General features: G+C 37.8%; 3 protein-coding genes across 4 annotated transcripts; all 3 read left to right on the forward strand.

Moving 5' to 3' along the window:
• The first annotated feature begins 797 nt into the window (after positions 1 to 797).
• On the forward strand, positions 798 to 4,147 carry txnl4a (thioredoxin-like 4A). Its single transcript, XM_046844277.1, has 4 exons — positions 798 to 925; positions 2,095 to 2,270; positions 2,634 to 2,737; positions 3,773 to 4,147. The coding sequence occupies exons 2-4, from the start codon at positions 2,118 to 2,120 to the stop codon at positions 3,942 to 3,944; spliced, it is 429 nt and encodes a 142-aa protein (XP_046700233.1). The 5' UTR covers positions 798 to 925; positions 2,095 to 2,117; the 3' UTR covers positions 3,945 to 4,147.
• A 1,969-nt stretch (positions 4,148 to 6,116) lies between these two features.
• atp6v1c1b (ATPase H+ transporting V1 subunit C1b) lies at positions 6,117 to 15,217 on the forward strand. 2 transcript variants are annotated; one of them, XM_046844382.1, is made up of 13 exons: positions 6,117 to 6,293; positions 7,662 to 7,823; positions 8,528 to 8,595; positions 8,686 to 8,771; positions 9,086 to 9,180; positions 10,026 to 10,117; positions 10,511 to 10,609; positions 10,950 to 11,018; positions 12,768 to 12,860; positions 13,447 to 13,540; positions 14,193 to 14,290; positions 14,376 to 14,502; positions 15,120 to 15,217. In XM_046844382.1, the coding sequence occupies exons 2-13, from the start codon at positions 7,695 to 7,697 to the stop codon at positions 15,213 to 15,215; spliced, it is 1,146 nt and encodes a 381-aa protein (XP_046700338.1). In that variant the 5' UTR covers positions 6,117 to 6,293; positions 7,662 to 7,694; the 3' UTR covers positions 15,216 to 15,217. The 2 variants fall into 2 exon arrangements, with proteins under 2 accessions (XP_046700338.1, XP_046700339.1); XM_046844383.1 differs by having other exon boundaries at positions 7,674 to 7,823.
• Positions 15,218 to 16,181: 964 nt separating this feature from the next.
• si:ch211-215i13.3 (brain and acute leukemia cytoplasmic protein) lies at positions 16,182 to 20,914 on the forward strand. Its single transcript, XM_046844184.1, has 3 exons — positions 16,182 to 16,565; positions 18,982 to 19,099; positions 19,813 to 20,914. Exons 1-3 carry the CDS (start codon positions 16,445 to 16,447, stop codon positions 19,862 to 19,864), a joined length of 291 nt encoding a protein of 96 aa, XP_046700140.1. The 5' UTR covers positions 16,182 to 16,444; the 3' UTR covers positions 19,865 to 20,914.
• Positions 20,915 to 21,513: the final 599 nt, after the last annotated feature.

Here is a 21,513-nt window from a genome sequence, read left to right on the forward strand (position 1 = left end):
GCTGCACTGTAATGTTTACCCCGATCAGCCATAACAGTTTGACGTTAAAACATTATGAGCGCTGAAGTGAATCACACTAATGATCTCTTCATCATGGCACCTGTTAGTGGGTGGATTTATTTATTAGGCAACAAGTAAACATTTTGTCTTCAAAGGTGATGTTCGAAGTAGGAAAAATGAGCGAGAGTAAGAGACAAATCGTGATGTCTAGACGTCTGGGTCAGAGCGTCTCCAAAACTGCAGCTTTTGTAGGATGATCCTGATCTGCAGTAGTCTGTATCTAAAGTGCTCCAAGGAAGGAACAGAGATGAACCAGCAACAGGGTCGTGGGCAGTCGAGGCTCATTGATTAAGCTGGTCTGTGTGGTCCGATCCAACAGACGAGATCCTGTAGCTCAAACTGTTGAAGAAGTTCATGCTGTTGATGTTCGACGGGTCAAAATGGGACCAACATAACATTAGGCAGGTGTTATGCCCGATTGTGTAAGTGACGAGTACACGCCACTCTTTATAAATACTAAGCTTACTCTCCCAGATCTTAACAACTCTCAAAGGTTCTCAAAGGTTAAAAAATATAATTGTCCATAAAATATATATGAAAGAACATGCCATATGTACGGTTTCCATCTGCGTTCTCAAGGCAACGCGTAAAATTATTATTATACAAGAGCAAACAAAGATCTTCTGTATAATTTTGTGCTCTTGTGTGATGACAAATGTGTCCGCATACTTTTGACCACACCTCGTGGTCTTGCTTGTTTTTGTTTTGTTCACCGCCACGCAGACAGGGGTCGCTGTGAGCAGGGGTTTAAAACGCAAACGCTTGCATGTGACGTCACTTTCTGGTACAGGGTGCATACGGCTGTGTGTTTGCGGCGCAGCAGCAACAACAAAGCGAATAAAGTGCTTCTTGTTTTTAATTAAAGGTAGGATTTATTTATATGTACTGAGCAGTTTGACCGGTTTATTATTTCTGAAAGGATTTCTGATATTTTGACTGTTTTTTATTGAAATAGACCTAGACATTTCAAGAAGGTTTAGTAGCTACGGAAAGCAACCGCGCATGCGCATGTGTGTAGCGTTTTATGGTGTCCATTGTAACACTGTTACTGTTACTGTGCGTTACCGGTTTTATTTTGGTTTGTTTTTAGATTAAAATGTTTGTTTTTTTGTTAAAAACATAGTATACAGGACCAGAAGCGGTTCTGTCAGGTATAACGGTTTGAAATTGTAGGACGGGTGTTTACATATTTTAAATACGTCCACAAAACACTTTTTTACCATCAGTGTAGCATTCAGATAGAGAGAATGACATACAGGCATGCAGAGAGAGAGAGAGAGAGAGAGACAGACAGACAGACAGACAGACAGACAGATAGATAGATAGATAGATAGATAGATAGATAGATAGATAGATAGATGGGTAGATAGATGGGTAGATACTTGGATAGATAGGCAGACAGAGACATGTTTAAAAAGATAGACAGACATATATGAGAGAGACAGAGAGATGCTAAGATTAATAGACAGACAGGTAGAGAGAGAGAGAGAGAGAGATGGACGGACAGTAATATACATAGAGAGGTAGACAGAAATATATCTTGAAAGATAGAGTGAGAGAGAATGACAGAAATATACATAGAAAAATAGACAGACAAAGATAGAGAGAGAGAGAGAGAGAGACAGACAGACAGTAATATACATAGAGAGATAGACATATATCTTGAGAGAGAGAGAGAGACTGATAGATAGATAGATAGATAGATAGATAGATGCTTTGAGATGAAGGAGAATGTACAGAATGGAGCCGAGCTGCATGATGATTTCTGACAGTAGAATCAGTAAAGCGTCAGTGAGACATCAGTGTTCTTGTAGTGTAGAGTTCAGTAGGGTGATGGTTATTGGTGATGGTTATTGGTGGAAAATGTCGGCCCTAAACCCGCTGTGGTCTGGTGGGAATGTTCCTGCGTCTGCTTCTCCTATGGCATTAGGTTGGCGGTGATGCATTGGGAGGTTTTGACCAGAGATTTCTGTTCACTTTTCAGGTTGAAATAATCTATTTCATGTTGAACAGTGTTGCTTATTTCTCTTACAGGTCAACTATCTTCTTGAGCCAAGATGTCGTACATGCTTCCTCATCTCCATAACGGCTGGCAGGTGGACCAGGCCATTTTATCCGAAGAGGATCGCGTGCTTGTTATCCGGTTTGGCCACGACTGGGACCCCACGTGCATGAAAATGGATGAAGTTTTGTACAGCATTGCGGAAAAGGTCTTTAGATCAACCTTATAAACTGTCAGATACAGACAGACACACAGACAGACAGACACACACACAGACACAGACAGACAGACAGACACAGACACACACACAGACAGACAGACAGACAGACACACAGACAGACACAGACACACACACACACAGACACACAGACACACACACAGACAGACAGACAGGCAGACAGACACACACAGACAGACACACAGACACACACAGACACACACACAGACACACACACAGACACACACACACACACACACACACACAGACACACACACACACAGACAGACACACACACACAGACACACACACAGACCGACAGACAGACAATTAATCATCCTGTTTTCCCCCCAGGTGAAGAATTTCGCAGTGATTTACCTGGTGGATATCACAGAAGTTCCAGATTTCAACAAGATGTACGAGTTGTATGACCCCTGCACGGTCATGTTCTTCTTCAGGTAAATCCTCGAGATCTTCTGCCCTTTTTCTATAATAAAAATGACACATTGTCTTCTAAACAGGGCCGTTATATCAGGGTGGGCTGGTACAAATAATAGGAGGGCAATCAGTGGTCAAGGCCCAACACCTGTTCCAGTTCTGCCCATAACTAATATTTACATAATATAAAACTAATAATAATAATAATTCAAACTGATCAATGAAAACAACTTTGAAAAACGTAAAATTTGTATTTGAACTTTAACCTCCATAACACTTGGTTTTAATTGGATCAGATTCGATCTCAAAAAGAATTAAATCTTAAATCAGATTATTTTCAATACATAATCAGAACTTTGTATAAAAACCTTTTTCTTTTTTTTTTTTCTTTTTACTTTTTTTATACTTTTATTTATTTTTCTGACTGTTACTTTATAACCAACAGCAACTGAAAAATGTTTTTGTAGTGTTTGTTATATTCCAATTTCCTTTTCTTTCTTTTTTTTTTTTTTGTCTTGCTGTTCTGTCCATTTATCCATCAGTCTTAAATGGGAAATAGGATTTTCTGTGTTCTTTTTTTTTTTTGGTTCAAGTAATAAAATCTGAACCTGCAGAATTTTCCCAAGCAGGATGTCGGAATTTGGAGATACGTAATAAAAAAACAACCCAATGACAGGATGTAACTTGTATCTTATTCCTTGTGGACACCTGACCATAAGATGGATATGTGAATCTTTTTGAACATCCCATTCCACATTTAGTCTCTTCATAATAACCTCCACTCTTCTGTTCTGGAAGATGTTCTACTAGATTTTGTGGAGATTTGTGAGATTCAGAGCTCCACAGCAGGAGATCTTCCTCTCCAACTTATGTAAAGCATATCTTCATGGAGCTGGCTGTAGGAACAGGGGAACAGGTTTGGGTCTTCTAGTTAAAGTGAACAGAAAACGCACTAGGCTACAACTGCGCACCAGAAAACGGCGGGTGTTCCAATACTTTTAGCCAAGCCGCAGATCAGTCGCGTTCTAACGGAGCTTCGTTTCTGCTTTCCACAGGAACAAGCACATCATGATCGACCTGGGCACAGGTAACAACAACAAGATCAACTGGACAATGGAGGACAAACAGGAGATGATCGACATCATCGAGACGGTGTACAGAGGAGCGCGCAAAGGACGAGGTCTCGTCGTGTCTCCTAAAGATTATTCAACCAAATACAGATACTAACTCTATTTATTCATACGTATTCAGAGACGTTACCCCTGGATGGACACCTCACTGAGACATCACGTATACATACAGACTGAAAAGAGACCCGGTCTTGTCTTAAAGATCCTTTTCTTTTTTTTTTTTTTTTCTTCACCGCAGCTGAAAACGTGTCGCGTTTTGTTTAAATGTTGTGAATAAATGTTTTTGATATTATTCGGAAATGTGAGTCTGTGCACCTTGTATTTATGCAGCGTTTTTATTTTTTTATTTTATTTCGACAATGAAGGACAAACAGAACCATCAAAGTTCTGCACAATTCCCATTGAAACCAGTTGCAAATTCCATGAGGGTTTTTATAGGCACATCCACACCGATAGAGGGCAGCACTGTGCACTCTGACCTAGCGTTTAAAGCGAAGAGAAAATCATTTCACAAGTCAAATAACAAGTGACTTATTTATGCAAATATAATGCACTAGTGTTTATAATAGATTATAATAAATATTACACTTTATAATTATTATAATACACTTTAATTGGCAGTAAACTTTAATATTCAGTATTGTAGAAAAAGTTGGGTTCAGTCTGATACACACATCACATATTGGGGTTGTTTTCCCCCTTTTTATTTTCTTCCTTCCCATCTGTCAATCTGCTCTCCTTCCTTCCTTCCTTCCTTCCTTCTCTCTTTCATTTAATATTTATTTTCTTATATAGGAAGGAAGGAAGGAAGGAAGGAAGGAAGGAGAGCAGATTGACAGATGGGAAGGAAGAAAATCTATTTTTCTCTCTCTCATCCTTTCCTTCCTTCCTTCCTTCCTAGTAGTAGTAATAGTAGTAGTAGTATTGTTAGTGTTAATATTATTTATTATTATTATTATTATTATTAGAAGCAATAGTGGCGTTAGTAGTGTTAGTAGTGTTAGTAGGAGTATTGGTATTAGTAGTAGAAGTATTATTAGTAATACTATTAGTAGTAGTAGTAATATAAGTGTTAGGAGGAGTAGTAATAGTATTAGTAGTGTTAGTAGTATTAGTGGTGTTAGTAGTAGTAATAATAGTAGTGTTAGTAGTGTTAGTAGTAGGAGGAGTAGTAATAGTATTAGTGTTAGTAGTGTTAATATTAGTAGTAATAGTATTAGTAGTGTTAGTAGGAGGAGTAGTGTTAGTGGAAGTAGTAGTAGCATCATTATTATTAGTAGTAGTAATAGCATTAGCAGTGTTAGTATTAGTAGTAGTACTATTAGTGTTAGTAGTAGTAGTATTATTATTAGCAGTAATAGTATCAGTAGTGTTAGTAGGAGTAGTAATAGCATTAGCAGTGTTAGTAGTATTAGCAGTGTTAGTATTTTATTATTATTATTATTAGTAGCAGCAGCAGCATTAGCAGTGTTAGTATTAGTGGTGTTAGTATTATTATTAGCAGCAGCAGCAGTGGTGTTAGTAGGAGGAGTAGTAATAGTATCAGTAGTGTTAGTAGCATTAGTAGTGTTAGCAGTAGTATTAGTAGTGTTAGTAGTGTTGGTGGTGTTAGTGGTGTTAGTATTATTATTATTATTATTAGCAGTAATAGTATTAGTAGTGTTAGCAGTATTAGCAGTGTTAGTATTAGTAGTAGAAGTATTATTAGTAATAGTATTATTATTATTATTAGTAATAGTATTAGTAGTGTTAGTATTAGTAGTAGTACTATTAGTGTTAATAGTAGTAGTAGTAGTCGTAATATAAGTGTTAAGAGGAGTAGTAATAGTATCAGTAGTGTTAGTAGTATTAGTAGTATTAGTGGTGTTAGTAGGAGGAGGGGGAGTAGTAATAGTATTAGTATACTTAGTATTAGTAGTGTTAGTAGAGTAATAGTATTAGTAGTGTTAGTAGTAGTAGTAGTAGTATTAGTAGTGTTAGTATTATTACTAGTAGTGTTAGTAGTGTTAGTAGGAGGAGTAGTAATAGTATTATTATTATTATTAGTAGTAGTAGTAATAGTATTAGTAGTGTTAGTATTATTAGTAGTAGTATTAGTATTATTAGTAGTAGTATTAGTAGTGTTAGTGGGAGTATTGGTATTAGTAGTAGTAGTAGTACTATTAGTGTTAGTAGTAGTAGTATTATTATTAGTATGATTCACAGTAATACCTGTAGGTGGCGGTGTTTCTGCGCAGCACGGTGCGGTAGTGAACACGCCTCCTGCGGATCAGCTGACTGACTCCGGGAAAAAGAATCTACAGGAGCTTCATGAACAGCACGAGCTCCCATTAAACCCATAAGGAGTTATTATTATTATAATAATTATTATTGTTGTTGTTGTTGTTGTTGTTGTTGTTGAAAAGCAGGATGATTCTTTAACGCCACGGGTCTGGTGTAAGTGAAGGTATGTACCTGGAAAATCCACTGTGAGATCTTGTGCAGGAACAGAATTACTGCAGTCATGTTCAGGTTTTATATTAATACTGAACTTTATAATATTTATTAATACTTCATGTGTGTGTGTGTGTGTGTGTGTGTATTAAATAGATCATTAGGCATGATGGGGGGATTTAATAGTAATTGTGCACGTGATTAAGTTTAACGCTTTGCATTTGGCCCCATGGAGTTTTGGTGATCAGGAAACTCGTGACTGAAGAAAATGAGGAAATGTGAAAAACATACAGGAGGAGAAACAACAGGGAGGTGCATCAGTCACTGTCACACTCAATTATTACATTTACTATTTATAATATATATATTTGTATTATTTTTATTTGTTGTTTTTATTTATATTATTTATTAAAAACTATTATTATTATTAATAAGACGAAACAGTGTTACTGCATTGGTTTGCCCTTTATTTTTTCTCTTCCTGGCAAAAAAATTAATAAAAAAAAAAAAATACTCCTAGGAAATAAAACAATTCAGGACATGGTCATAAGTTTAATTATGACTTGCAGAATAGAAAAACAAACAAACAAAAAAATAACAGGTACTCGAAATAATATGTTGGATGGTCAGTGACTGTTTTTACGGTTTGTAAGAGCCGTTAATGAGCTCCTCGTTTCTCCTGATCTTTCTTCATAAAAACAAAATGTTTTTGATTTTCCAGCATTTTCTGCCCTTTTCTTTTAAAAAAAGGTTGTGTTTGTGTTGGTCTTTTTTTATTTATTTATTTATTTATTTTTTACACTTGGGGGACACGAGGGGCTCGTATACATGAGTACCAACTCATTTTTGATTTTGTTTTCGAGACCATATGTGTAGATGATCTGGGCTTTAGGAAAGAACGACTGTCTTAATGAGAATTTTGGTCACATGTTGGTGATTCATTTTTCTTTCTTTCTTTCTTTCTTTCTTTCTTTCTTTCTTTCTTTCTTTCTTTCTTTCTTTCTTTCTTTCTTTCTTTCTTTCTTTCTTTCTTTCTTTCTTTCTCTCCCTCCTTCAACTGGAATGAATAATAATACAACAACTTGTCACATGATCATGACAGAAATGTCATTTAACAGCAAAAAATGCAAAAGGCCTCTGTTCTGTACTGATACTGGAGACTCCTTCCATAAACGTTGAATAAACATTTCCATCATGTTCCTGCTAAAGCATTTCTACTTCTCCTTGACTCTCAAAGCTTTAGGTTCTCCCTGGTTATGGATCTGCTGATAGAGAATATTTATCAGTATGGATTGTGATCGAAATGTCTGGTGACTTTGAGAAAATCTATCAGCCAGGGTTCATGAAATTCAGCTTTTGCTTTTTATTAAATGTCTCCCAGTTTCTTTGGCGGTACGATTCCCGAGGCGGAGTCATGGAGTTCTGGTTGATCTCGGCTCCCGGTGAGAAGACGTGCCAGCAGACGTGGGAGAGGATGAATGCGGCCACCTATAACATTAACTTCCTGTCTTCCAACTCCAAGTTCACTATTCCAGACCTAAAGGTGAAGCCAAATTGTCATGTTTGATGTACAGACTGATTTTTGATTCAAGAAATCATTTTAGAGAATTTAGAGGCTTTCAATGAGACGTCTTCACCAGGTAGTCTGGAACAATCTTTAGAAATATTTTTGGTTTAAAGGTAAAAGAACAGTGGGTTCTATTTCTTTAGGAGCAAACAATAAAAATGCCCACGTCCATATATCAAGGGTGTGTGTACTAGAAGTCGACCAATTAATCGGTTTATCGATTAATTTGCACTAGTTGATTGCTAGAACTATCTGCAAAAATCCATACCGATAGTTTTTCCAGGTTGTCTTAAACAGTACGAGAGCAACCTCTAGAGGCAAATTACTGACACCACATGCTGTTTATATATTATTTTGTCAATTTTGGATGTAAACTGATGTTTGATTGATATGTTTTGTTTCAGTTCGAATGCATGTCTTTCGTTTTCCTGCATATTTATGATTGATAATTAATATATTCATATTTATTTCATTTAGAATTTTTTTTATAATAAAGTTCAGTACTATTTTACATGACGTTTTTTGTATGTTTGTTATTTTATCCAGTATTTATTTCGAAAATTAACAGTTGATTAATTTATTATCAGCAAGTACGCTCCAAACTGGCCATCGGTATTGTATCGGTCAACCTCTAGTATGTACATGGTGTTGTGTCTAGTAAATATGTGTTTTCTGAACAGGTAGGAACCCTGGATGTGCTTGTAGGACTCTCAGACGAGCTCGCCAAGCTGGACTCGTTTGTTGAAAGGTTTGACTTTACAGTTACAGAGAAAATCATACTGCAATACTACATACTACGTGGATTTAAATAGTTGAGATTGTTTTTTTCTTCTTTTAGTGTGGTGAAGAAAATATCCCACTACATGGCTGATGTTTTAGAGGATGGCAGGGATAAAGTCATGGAAAATCTTCTAGCCAATGGAGGTAAGTGCATGCACTCTGTTCCTATTAAAGTGTACAGGAAGTCGACTGATTAATCAGTTTTGCTCTGATAGTACCATACACACAGTTTTTCCGGGTCCCAGTCCGCTGTCATTATAAGTGTGGCCTCTAGAGGCGAATCACTGATGCCACATGCTGCTTGTTTTTACACACGAGACTGTTTGCTGCACGGAGAGCGCTACATTATATTTATTATTTACATTTATTAATTCTATTATTTTTATTCATTTCTTTATTTCTGTTATATTTATTAATGGGTATTTTCACATGTATTCACATTTTCATGTTCTATGCAGTTGATTTGGTGACTTACATCACAAGGTTCCAGTGGCATATGGAAAAATACCCAATCAAACAGTCCCTGAAGACTATCTCGGAAATCATCACAAAGGTGCGGTTGGGGGGACATTCATGGGATCTTTGGGACATTTATGGAGACATTTACAGAGATGTTTATGGAGACATCGGGGCATTTATGGAGACATTTACGGGGACTTTGGGACATTTATAGAGATGTTTATGGAGACATTGTTTTTAGTACTGTGGTGAGACCTGAGATGTTGTATGGTTTAGAGACAGTGGCATTGAGTAAAAGACAGGAGGTGGAGCTGGAGGTAGCAGAGCTGAAGTTGTTGAGATGTTCGTTAGGAGTGACGATGATGGACAGGATTAGAAATGAGTTTATTAGAGGGACAGCGCATGTAGGACGTTTTGGAGACAAGGTGAGGGAGGTGAGATTGAGATGGTTTGGACATGCGGTATATCGGTAGGAGAATGCTGGGGATGGAGCCACCAGGAAGGAAGAAAAAAGGAAGACCAAGGAGGAGGTTTATGGATGTGGTGAGGGAAGACATGCAGGTAGTTGGGTTGAAAGAGGCAGATGTAGAGGACGGGGTATGAATACAGATGATCCGCTGTGGCGCCCCCTCTAATGGAAGCAGCCGAAAGAAGGAGAAGAAGAAGAAGAAGCAGGAGATCTTTCACATCGTCCAACCTATGTAAAGGATATCTTCATGGAGCTGGCTTTGTGCACAGGGGAACAGATTTGGGTCTTCACGTCCAAATAAATGGAAAATTGACTCGTATACAAGTGTGGGCTTCTAAGTTTAATGAAGATCTACATATGGGTTGAAAAGTCAGGAGTTCCAATTGAATGACTTCAAGCGTTTGATCCTGTTGAAATTGTTTTCGTTGTAATAATTTTGGTTCCTCTTCTTCTAACTTTTTTCTTCATAGCAAGTGACTCAGATAGATAACGACCTGAAAGCCAGAGCTTCAGCGTACAACGGGTTAAAAGGCAACCTTCACACCCTGGAGAGGAAGAACGCGTAAGTTTCACGTGAAGCTTTTCTTCTGTGGTCAAAAGTTTGCGGACACCTTAACATAAGTTTGGTGTGTGCTTCTTTTTGTACATCGCATTCCACATCCTGCACTCTTCAGGGAAGATGTTCCTCTAAATTCATGGATATTTGTGGTAATGCCAGTGAGTAAGGACAAGTCCTGATGTAGGTGAGAAGGTGAGGAGGCCTGGGGTGCAGTCAGCATTTACATTCATCCCCAGTTCAGTAGCGTTTATAGGGAAGATCTTCCACTCCAGCCCATGTAAAGCATATCTTCATGAAGCTGACTAGGAGGTTTGGGTCTCCTAGTTCACATGATGGATAAATCTTCATGCTACCACAGACATTTTCTACAATCGTGTGTGTTTTGTTTGCCACTAGAGGGAGTCTTCTGACGAGGAGTTTGGCTGACCTCGTGAAGAAAGAGGACTTCGTGCTGGACTCGGAATATCTCACCACTCTCCTCGTCGTCGTTCCGAAGTAAGTCACATTATTTATTTATTAATGAATGATTTTCGCAGCTTTTATTTTATATGACACGTAGCAGATGTTGAGGTGAGGAGAACTTCATTTGGAACGATGCACATAGAAACTGCGAGACATAAAATATCCCTAAGGAAAGCAAACATTATGTTATATAAAATAATTAATAAATAGAGAGCGATAATAAAAAGTGGAACCTGACAGATGGTGCAGACTGTGGATTCAACAAGCCTTTCAGCAGTTATCTTACTGATAAGCTTCATGTAACTGATAACACCTACAGCATGTCCTGTGCAGTGGTTCTGTCCTCTATAAATAACAGTATGTTGACTCACAGGGCAGGTTACGCCGACTGGCAGAAGACGTACGAAACCCTCTCCGAGATGGTGGTTCCACGATCTTCGAAGTAAGTAATATAGAGTGGGCGAAAAAAATGTATTAATTAAAAAAAAATTTTATAAAAAAAAAAAAAAAAAATTCAATTAAATTACATTAAATAGAGACATTTATGGGGACTTTGGGACATTGTTGATATAAAAATCATGTAATTTCAAGCAAATAAACTGTAAATAAATATAAAATAAAATTCAAATACATTACATTAAAATAAAATTAAATAAATAACAAAAAAGTGGTATTGCACATTTTTATAATAAATAAATAAATAAATAAGTTCTCCAGACTGTCGAATATTATAGGAGATGCATATGAAACCTTTACGTGGTTTTGGACATTTGAGGTGGTATCAAAAAGCTCAGAAAGTAGTTTTGTAACATGCCAACAGATTGCAGCACATGGCTGCATGCACAGTCACAGGGAGCACCGACCTTCATAATTCAGAAGCTGTGCAACTGGTGCTGTTCTTACATGAGTGTCTCACCGGAAAACAACACAATCTCACTTCCGCACTCGCACTACTCGCCGGATTTGTTTTCTGTGGACTTTGCCCTCTTCCCAAAGATGAAGATCCAGCTCCGGCGAATCGCAGAAGGTGCTTGCTTCGAAGAGAAAGCACCTTTAAAGCAGAGCGAGTCTCGAAACCTTTTGATACCTCCTCATATGTGGTTCTTCTCCAGACCCACAAAGTTGGAGGTGCACATTTGTATAGGAGGTCCTTGGATGTGGTACATGACATTGTTCCTTTACTTCATCTAGGAGATCCAAAAGTGTTTCAGCCACAAGGGTGTTAGTAAAGTCAGGTACTGATGTGGGTGAGGTGAGGAGGTCTGGGGTTGCCATTATTCAGAGCGAATTACAATTGAGCAGTTGAGGGGTTAGGGCCGATTTGGTGGTTCTGGGATTAGAACTCATGACCTTCTGGGTCAAAGTCCAATGCCTTAACCAGTGAGCTACCACTTCCCCTAATTCATCGCAAAAGTTTTCAACATCTCTATAGCATAAGATCTTCCACGCCGACCTATTTAAAGCAGGTCTTCGTGGAAATACACAGGTGCACTGTCATGCTGGAACAGGTTTTGGTCTCCTAGTTCAAAAGAAGGGAAGTTTTCATTCTTCTCAGTTTGACTAAGAATCACACACGGCTGCAAAATCAAGGTGTCCCGAAACTTTTGCATGACGGTGTATAATATGAACAACACAGGACACTCAGACTTTTAGAACACGCACACTTTTGCAGTGGCTCCGGGAAACGACGCTCAAAATGAAACAAGCTTTTAAACTCGTGTGTACTTTCTGCATCCGTCACTTAGAGGCAGAAAGGTTGACCTGGTGTCCATGGCAACCAATTAAACTCCTCCCTCTGTGTGGTCATGGTGACAAACACAGGAACAAGGCCCTTAGCCCTGTGTTCGCCCACACACACACACACACACACACACACACAGACTTTGGAATCAGTGTAACACAACACACATTTGATATATTTATTCTTTTTACATGTTTTTGCTCGGTGCTTTCTCGATCCCAGACACTACGTTTCACCATCATTTCTCATCACTGTGACTTAGAATTGATTTTAATAAAAATATTTTATTGCATTCATTACGTTTTTGCCCCATCAGTGTCCCGCCCTTTCAGGACGTTATCGCCTGGTCGATTGTGTACTCGCAAATGAAAAACCCAGACATCATTTTTTTTACATTTTGCAATAAAAATCTCAATGTTTAAACTCTTTTTCTTTCTTTGTTTCCTACAGCCTGATTGTTGAAGACCAGGATAGTGGTCTGTTCAGCGTCACCCTCTTTCAAAAGGCCATTGACGACTTCAGACTCAAAGCCAGGGAAAATAAGTAAGTATTCTCAAAATCTGTTTATCTTTTTTTTTTATTCAACTTCGATAATGGATTCATACAATATTTGAGCAAAAGTTTGTGGACACCCGAGCATAAGATTTGTGTGCTTTTGTACGGTGAACATTCCATTCCTTATTTAGTCCCTATTTGCTCTTATAATAACCTCTATTTTGGAAGATGTTCCACTAGATTTGTGGAGATTTATGCAGCCAGTTAGTAAAGTCAGGCACTAATGAAGGTGAGGAGGCCTGGGGTTCAGTCAGCGTTCACTTTCAGCCCAAAGGTGTTTTAGAGTTTAGAGCTCTATAGCAGGAGATCTTCCAACCCATGTAAAACACATTTTCATGGATTTGGGTCTCCTAGTTCGAGTGAAGAAAATATTTCATGCCTTAAATGACAAAATCCTATACAATTGTGCGTCTCCAACCTTGTGTAGAAATGATACATATGCCTAGAAAGGTCAGGTGTCCCAATACTTTTGCAATATAGTGTATTTCTATATTGTGCATAGAAACTTCCTAAATATCGCATATTATTAACATCACGATAAAGTGATAACGCTTTTAAAAACAATTTACTCCAGGTTCATTGTGCGCGACTTCCAGTACAACGAAGACGAGCTGAAGGCCGACAAAGAGGAGTTGACTCGGCTGTCTACAGACAAGAAGAAGCAGTTTGTACGACACCGTATTTATTCCTTTATCGTGTCTGTTTTCACAAAAGGTTAAGTAAATGTGGTGATGATTATGACTATAATGGTAATGATGGTGGTCGCAATCACATAGATGTTCCATCAGATAAGGTTTTGGTGATTCCATTTATGGCATTTGGCAGACACCCTGATCCAGAGCAATGGAGTTAAGGACCTTGGACAGGGACTCAGGCATGAAGGCTTGGTGTGGGATTTGAACTCATGATCTTCGGATCCAAATTCCAAATGCCCCAACCCCTAAGATACCACCTCCACACCTCCTCATTCATAACAGTGATTAACCTGACCAGAAATATCCATTGAACACACATTTTCCATCCAATCAGAATCAAGTATTCAGATGCGGCACACGCAATATACACAGGACGATGTCTTTTGGCACACTGACTTACAAAGGTCTGTGCTCCCTGTGATTGTGCGCGTGCAGCCCCATCTGTTGGCGTGTTATAAAACTAGTCTCGAAATGTTTTAATACCACCTCTGTATTCTCGATGTTACTACTAATGCTGAACTAATTATAATGAATGATAATTAAAAGGCAATATGATTTGGGGATCATGTGTCCAGGGTCATAATCCTGACAGTGAGGAAATAACCGTGCTTTTGCGTTTCTGTAGGGTCCACTGGTACGATGGCTGAAGGTGAATTTTAGTGAAGCTTTCATCGCCTGGATCCACATCAAGGCTCTCCGGGTTTTTACCGAATCGGTTTTGAGGTACAGCGAGGATGCAGGTGATGTTGTGTGTTTTCGGTGATTAAATGCAAAAGAAAATGCAGTAGTAGCTGCTCTTGTCTTGTAGGTATGGATTGCCGGTCAACTTCCAGGCTATGCTTCTGCGGCCCAATAAGAAATACGTGAAAAAGCTACGTGAGGTCCTGCATGAGCTTTACAGGCATCTGGATAGCAGTGCGGCTACTATCATTGATGTGAGTGTGAAGTACAATAACTCTGTACTCCACTGTTTAACCCTTTTAATGATCCTTTTTTATACTAACATTTCTTTCTCTTTTTTTCTTTCTTTTTTTCTTTTCATCAATTTTTGCCTTTGTTTCTTCTCTTTTTCATATATTTCTATTTTTCTTCATTGATATACTTTCCTTTTTACTTTTTTTTTACTTTTCTTACTTTCCTTGCATTTTATTCCATCTTTGTTTGTTTGTTTGTTTGTTTGTTTCTTTCTTTCTTTCTTTCTTTCTTTCTTTCTTTCTTTCTTTCTTTCTTTCTTTCTTTCTTTCCATCCAATTTTTGCCTTTATTTTACTTCTCTTTTCATATTTTTCTTTATTATTAACTTTTCTTTTTTTTCTTTTTCATTTCTTCTTTTTTTCTTTTTCTTATTATCCTTGCATTTTGTTCCTTCTTTTTTTCTTTCTTTCTTTCTTTCTTTCTTTCTTTCTTTCTTTCTTTCTTTCTTTCTTACTTTCTTTCTTTCTTTCTTTCTTTAAATGTTTGCCTTTGTTTTAGTTTTCATATATTTCTTTATTGATTCACTTTTCTTTTCTTTTCTTGCATTTTTGTTTCATCTTCTTTCTTTTTGTTTTCAGCCCTCCATGGATATCCCCGGTCTGAACCTGAGTCAGCAGGAATATTACCCGTATGTCTATTACAAGATCGACTGCAATCTTCTTGATCTAAAATAAAATAAAAAAACACACTGGTTATGATTTATTTCACAACACTGGGAATTTCATGTTTATGAGAATGACTCAGATTTTTTTCTGAAGTTTTAATTATTAGTCTTTTTTTTTTTCCCCAAAAAATATTTGATCCTCTATGTGGACAAAAGTATTGGGACACCTGACTTTTCCAGCCATGTGTTTTTTTAACTTAAATTAGGACACAGTTTAGGGGGAACATCTTCCCAGGAACGAGTGGAGGATATTATAAGAGCAGATGAGATGCTGAAAAATATTTACATATCAATCTTATGGCCAGGTGTCCACAAACTTTTGGCCATGTGTATGTAAGTGATGCATATTGAATTTATGATTCAGGATTTTCTTGAATCTCTATTTATCATACAGTCAAATAATCATGTTTGAGTGCGATAATCGAATCTGATTCAGGTTATTTGGTTATGATGTTTTTTTTTTTTCACTGAAAACATTTCAGCATTTGCCTTAATCGTGTTTTGTTTGGATGTTGGGAGATGTACTATATTTGTTTTTGAGATTTGACATTGAATGAGAAATGTGTAATGATGATGTGTTTCAATTAAAATAGCAATAAATATTTTTAAACAGTTCTTTTCTCATCAGTGCAATTTTCTATGCACAGATCGATTTTTTATTTACTTTGATGTCTGTCATTTCCTTCTGGTTTTCTGTAGATATTTTATAATCTGCACTCTGGATTTTTTTGGCAAGACAAATCCTAATACTTTTCATGTTAGTAAAGCAATATTTCAGAGCGAGAGAGATAATGTTCATATTTTCCGACTCTAAATCTGGTCAGATGTGATCACTGTATTTGCTCAGATGCCCAGTGAAGCCTCCTGTCAGTGATGGTCGGAATGTATGAGCTTGTAGATGAGCAGGATCTGAGACTGACCTCAGCACAGCAGGAGCGTTAATGAGCTCAGTGTTTGGTGCTGGTCCTGATGCTGACGCATTCTTTACTCAGCTCCTCCCACCATGACGTCACCCAGGGTACATAAGCTCAAGTTTGGCGAATATCTGCTGTCAGCACAGAGCCGGGGTTCAGCAGGCTTTCTCTCTGAAATGGATCGAGTCTGCTTTGCTTCTGGGGGATCTCAGGTATCTGCAGCTCTGTCCGCGTGACCAAGATCTCACAATCCTGGGCAGAGATACAGAGAAGCAGCAGGAGGTTTTTTTCCCAATATATATATATTTATACCTTCCTTGTGTCCATGGGTTGCGGTGGAAGTCGGAGTGATGCCATCGAGCCCAGACGCCATGAGAGCTGGACCAGGGAAACCGAGTCGACGTGGCTCACCAGCACAGACGCCGAGGGTCCGAATAACAGCACCGGTACGAATCTGACACACACGCACGCGCGCACAACGACCCATAGGTGCGACCTATAGGTAACGTGATGACGCGCGCCTTGCCGTTGCATTGCAAAGAAAAAAAACATCTCTTTTTATTTACAGCGCGCGCACACACATCACGCATCACTGATACACCTGTACACCTTGCTCGCTCGTGCAAACGGCCAATCAAGGCCATGCATTTAATCATCCAGGTCAAGAGCTTCAGCTTCAATGCATTAGTTCACAAAAAAGGGGGATTTTAACTGCATGCCAGATTTACAGGTCTGTGAAACAAGGAAATGCATGTAGGAAAAAAATGCGTTGACGTGCATTAAACAGTCACAGTGCTTCTTTTTTGTTGTTGCATTCACCAGTGCGTTGCAGTAGTGCTACACTGAAATGCAATCACCATCCTAATCACAGTAGTCATTCTCAACACTGGGGCCTTTAATACTAATGATTAGTATAATTTGCTCTTATAATATTCTCCACTTTTCTGGGAAGATTTTCCACTAGGTTTTGGAAGGTAGGTGAGAAGGTGAGAAGACCTTTGGTGCTGTCCACGTTCTAATTCATCAATTAAGAAGGATTTGAATAGGATTTATACCAGGGGTCACCAAACATTTTTGAAACTGAGAGCTACTTCTTGGGTACTGATTAATGTGAAGGGCTTCCAGTTTGACACACACAGTTTTCAGTTTGATCTGAAAATTGAAATTTGCTCAATTTACCTTTTATTAGATGTTATTATTGATAATTAATGATATTCATATATGTGAAGACGCTGATCAGGTTAATGATTTCTCATAATAATTATCAACAATCATTTACAAAGTAGGAAATAGCTATTTTTTAGAAAGGGCTACTCATGTGGTCCATGTTGGTGACCCCTGGGTTTTAGCTTTGATCTTTCAATCCAACCCATTTTAAGCATATCTTCATGGAGTCAAGTCAAGTCAAGTTTATTTGTATTGCGCTTTTCACAACAGACATTGTCTCAAAGCAGCTTTACAGAAATTAACAGTGAAGGCGAATGGTGTGTATTTATCCCTGATGAGCAGCCTGTGGCAAGGAAAAACTCCCTTAGATGTTATGAGGAAGAAACCTTGAGAGGAACCAGACTCAAAAGGGGAACCCATCCTCATTTGGGTGACATCAAGAGTTTGATCATAAATCTGGAGCTGTCTTTGTGCACATTACATCCAAAATGCACATTGACGACTGCGTATTGCTGAATCGATCCTCCACACGTTCAATGTGAATTTTGCACGTACATCACAAACGACCTCTGAACCCGTGTAAAGTCTCCTGCAGCCTGATTTACACAATGACTATGTTTTTTTTACAGTACACTGTAATTACGCCTAATTGCGTTCGATGAAGACGCGTGTTATTTCCTCCACGTCGCATCTTGTTGCACGCTGTAATAACACACCGAAAGTGGTTTGCTTTTAAACATAACCTCCATTCACCTCCGATTTCCCGGCACCACATTTCCATTTGGAGTTAACGCTCCATAAACCAGACGAGTCGATCAGCAGGGTCGTTCAGAACGGCGCCGCTTAAAATGATTGCGTTTTCGGTTAAATTGGAGCAACAGATGAGAAAAGAAAGTGTGTGAGTCTCACTGCAGAGCCTTAACCACTCCAGACTGGATCATCTCAACATTCCATACACTATATGGCCAAAAATATTGGGACGTCTGCCTTCATCTGGTTTTCTTTCCCAAACTGTTTACACAAACTTGGACACGATTATAGTTTGGCAGTGTGGTAGCAAAGTAGTTTCACTCCAACTAGAAGATCCAAACCGGGTCCACCGTGCACCAAGCCTGTTTCATGAACATATCCTTAATGTGGGTGGGTCTATGTAGAAGATCTCCTTCTGTAAAGCTCAAACCCTTTTGAAAACAGTTCAACACTGACTGCATCCCAGACCTTCTCACCTTCTCACCTACATCAGGTCCTGACTTTACTAACTGGCTGAATGAGATCTCACGAAGATCAAGGAAATCTAGTGGAACAGCTTCTCGGAACGTTGGAGGTTTATAACGGGAAATTGGGACTAAATGTGGAATGGGATCCTAAAAAAATAAGTACATGGTCAAGTGTCCAGAAACTTTTGACGAGGCTACTTTTTTAGTGTAACTGCTACAGGAGGCTGCTGATGTTTTGATGTTTTGTAATAAAATCTTCACTGAACTCCTGAAAAATCGATTTCCTGCTGCATGTACATTTTGTTATTATTATTTTTGTTATTAAAGTTTTATTAAGATGCTTTTTTTTATTTGACGACCCCCAATTTAACAGATATTATATATATCATTTTATTTATATGTATATAATGAATACAGTAATGTGTGTTTATAATAATGGATTTTGGTGTGTTTTTCTCGCTTTCCTTCGATCATAAAGGTAAAGGAGTGGAAGCACGATCTTCTTTCTCTACTAAAGACAAGCGAATGGTAAACACGGGGATACAGTGCGGAAAAGCACCGTTAACCTCCGGCACATGTACAAGTCAACAGAGAAGGTCTGGACTTTACTCTTTATGAAGTTATTGTTTTCAGTTTTCAGCGCTGATATTAATTAATAAATAACATTAATTCTTAAAAAAACACAGAACGATCTTGGACATGAACATGGTACGCGGCCAAAAGTTTGCGGACACCTAGGTTTACATTTAGTCTGTGCTCCTTTTATGAAGATCTCATTCCTTTCAGTCGGCGTTTTCTTCAACGATCACCTCCACTCTTCTGGAGAAGATGTTCTTGATTGTTTGAGATTTTTTTCTGGGGTGCAAGTCAGCATTCCAATTCATCTCAAAGGTGTTCAATAAGGTTTAAAGATCTATAGCAGGAGATCTTTCACTAGTTGAGGCATATCTTCATGAAGCTGGATTTGTGCACAATATAGTGCCATGCCATGTCTCATGTCTCCTAGTTCAAAATTTCATTAACGTATTCCCAGTTCATGGTATCATTTTGGGGAAGAACCACATCTGGGTGGAAAAATACAAGTCCCAATACTTTTGGCTGTATAGTGTATACATCTATTGTCTTATTTTACACTTTTATACACAACATATTGTATGTAACATTCTATGAATCCATATCCATCCATTATATATACATATATATTTATATATATACAGTATATGCAGGCTGGCGTTATATGAACATAGACAGATTATAAAGCAGAAGCGGATGTGTGTTGATCATCTGATGACATCCTGCTCTTTTCCAGCCAGCAAATGAAACTGGAAAGCGTCCAAGAAAGCGACTGTTCCCTCAAATGATGTTCCGTGAAGCCGTGACGCAGCCTCAGACCTGGTGAAGCCAAAAGAGGGAACTGGATGTGATGAGGATGGGCCGAGGTGGGGGTTTATTCATGCATGAAAAGCAGAGTAACAAGAAGCTTTTGGATCTGGTGATATGACTGCAATTAGGGATTTGAGTAGGTTTTAGCAGGCAGGAGAAAAGACACTGATTACCATCCTCCCCACCACCACCACCACCACCACCACCACCACGGCATACAGTCTGGCAGGACTGGCTCTGTCATATGGTACCTTAATGGCACAATCAGAAGGTTAAGCTGTAGGGAAAGAAACAGTCGTATGGCCCTTAAAGAGCAGGATCCATAGTGGCTCATTATATTTAGACATAAAACTGTACATATTTAAGGAATTTACATTTCGAGCCAAAAACTTTGCACATACTGTATAAGGACTCTGACTGAATCCACTGTGAGATTCCTTGTGAAGGGCTTTTGCAAGTTGCGCTTTATGTGTGTGTGTGTGTGTGTGTGTGTGTGTGTGTGTGTGTGTGTGTGTGTGTGTGTGTGTTATTTATCAGTTCATTAAAGGATATCATTGTCACTTACTTATATAATAAGTGGCCTATTTAAGGTATGCTAATGTCATAATTATAAACATATTCTAAAATTGTATGAAATTGATTTTTTTTTTTGCAAATGAGCATCAAAAATTACCGTATAAAATATTTCAGACTTTCTTATCACGGTGCATCGACACACCAGTATGCCATCAAACCCGCAACTAAATGAAACGATCGACATTTTTTAAATGACATATTCTGAATATTTAGTTATTAGTGTCTAATGCTTATGTAATTTGTTTATTTGGTATAATTCAATTTTAATTACAGCCTTCGTTTCGTTTGTCTTTTTTTTCTATATTTCTGGATCATGCTGAATGTTTTTCCTGGTTTAAAATCAATTCAATCAAAATGTAACCAAACAATTTCAAGGCTCAATGCAAAGGCTTGTCTATAATTTATATACATATATACATTTTAAATTACAGTGTACTTTATGCTTTGGTGTGATGTGTGAATTATTATCATTTCAAAATGAATAAATAGTAAAAGTAAAAATCCTGATGTCATGACTCTTATTATAATAGTGTCCACTAGGTGGCACTGATGAAACATGACTTTTTCATATTGTTTTAAATTCTGGGTATTTAATGTTGAAGATAAGATTATAACTACATGCGACCTAGTTTTAATATTGATATATTACTAAATAAAAATACATTTCGACAGTTTACAAACTGCCATTTTATTTGTGACTTAGATAACAGGAAGGAATTGTAAAAGAAAAAATAAAATCTGCCTGTTTGTATTCTGTAGAGCAAAAACTGTGCTACAAGACACATTTCTTTATTTATAACTGAGCCTGACATACAGTATAATATATATATATATATATATATATATATATATATATATATATATATATATATATATATATATATATATATATATATATATATCATCCTAAAAGTAAAGGAACGTTCTGCTTTTTTTTCCAGCCAATTCCTTTAATGTGTCTATAATCCGACTCCTTTTGGGACCGCGCAGACAAAAAAAAAAACAAAAAAAAAGAAAAAAGGAATGTGTCATATGACCCGGGCGCAGCTGG

Source organism: Silurus meridionalis, chromosome 29 (assembly GCF_014805685.1).
Source record: "Silurus meridionalis isolate SWU-2019-XX chromosome 29, ASM1480568v1, whole genome shotgun sequence".
In the NCBI taxonomy this organism is placed as follows: domain Eukaryota; kingdom Metazoa; phylum Chordata; class Actinopteri; order Siluriformes; family Siluridae; genus Silurus; species Silurus meridionalis.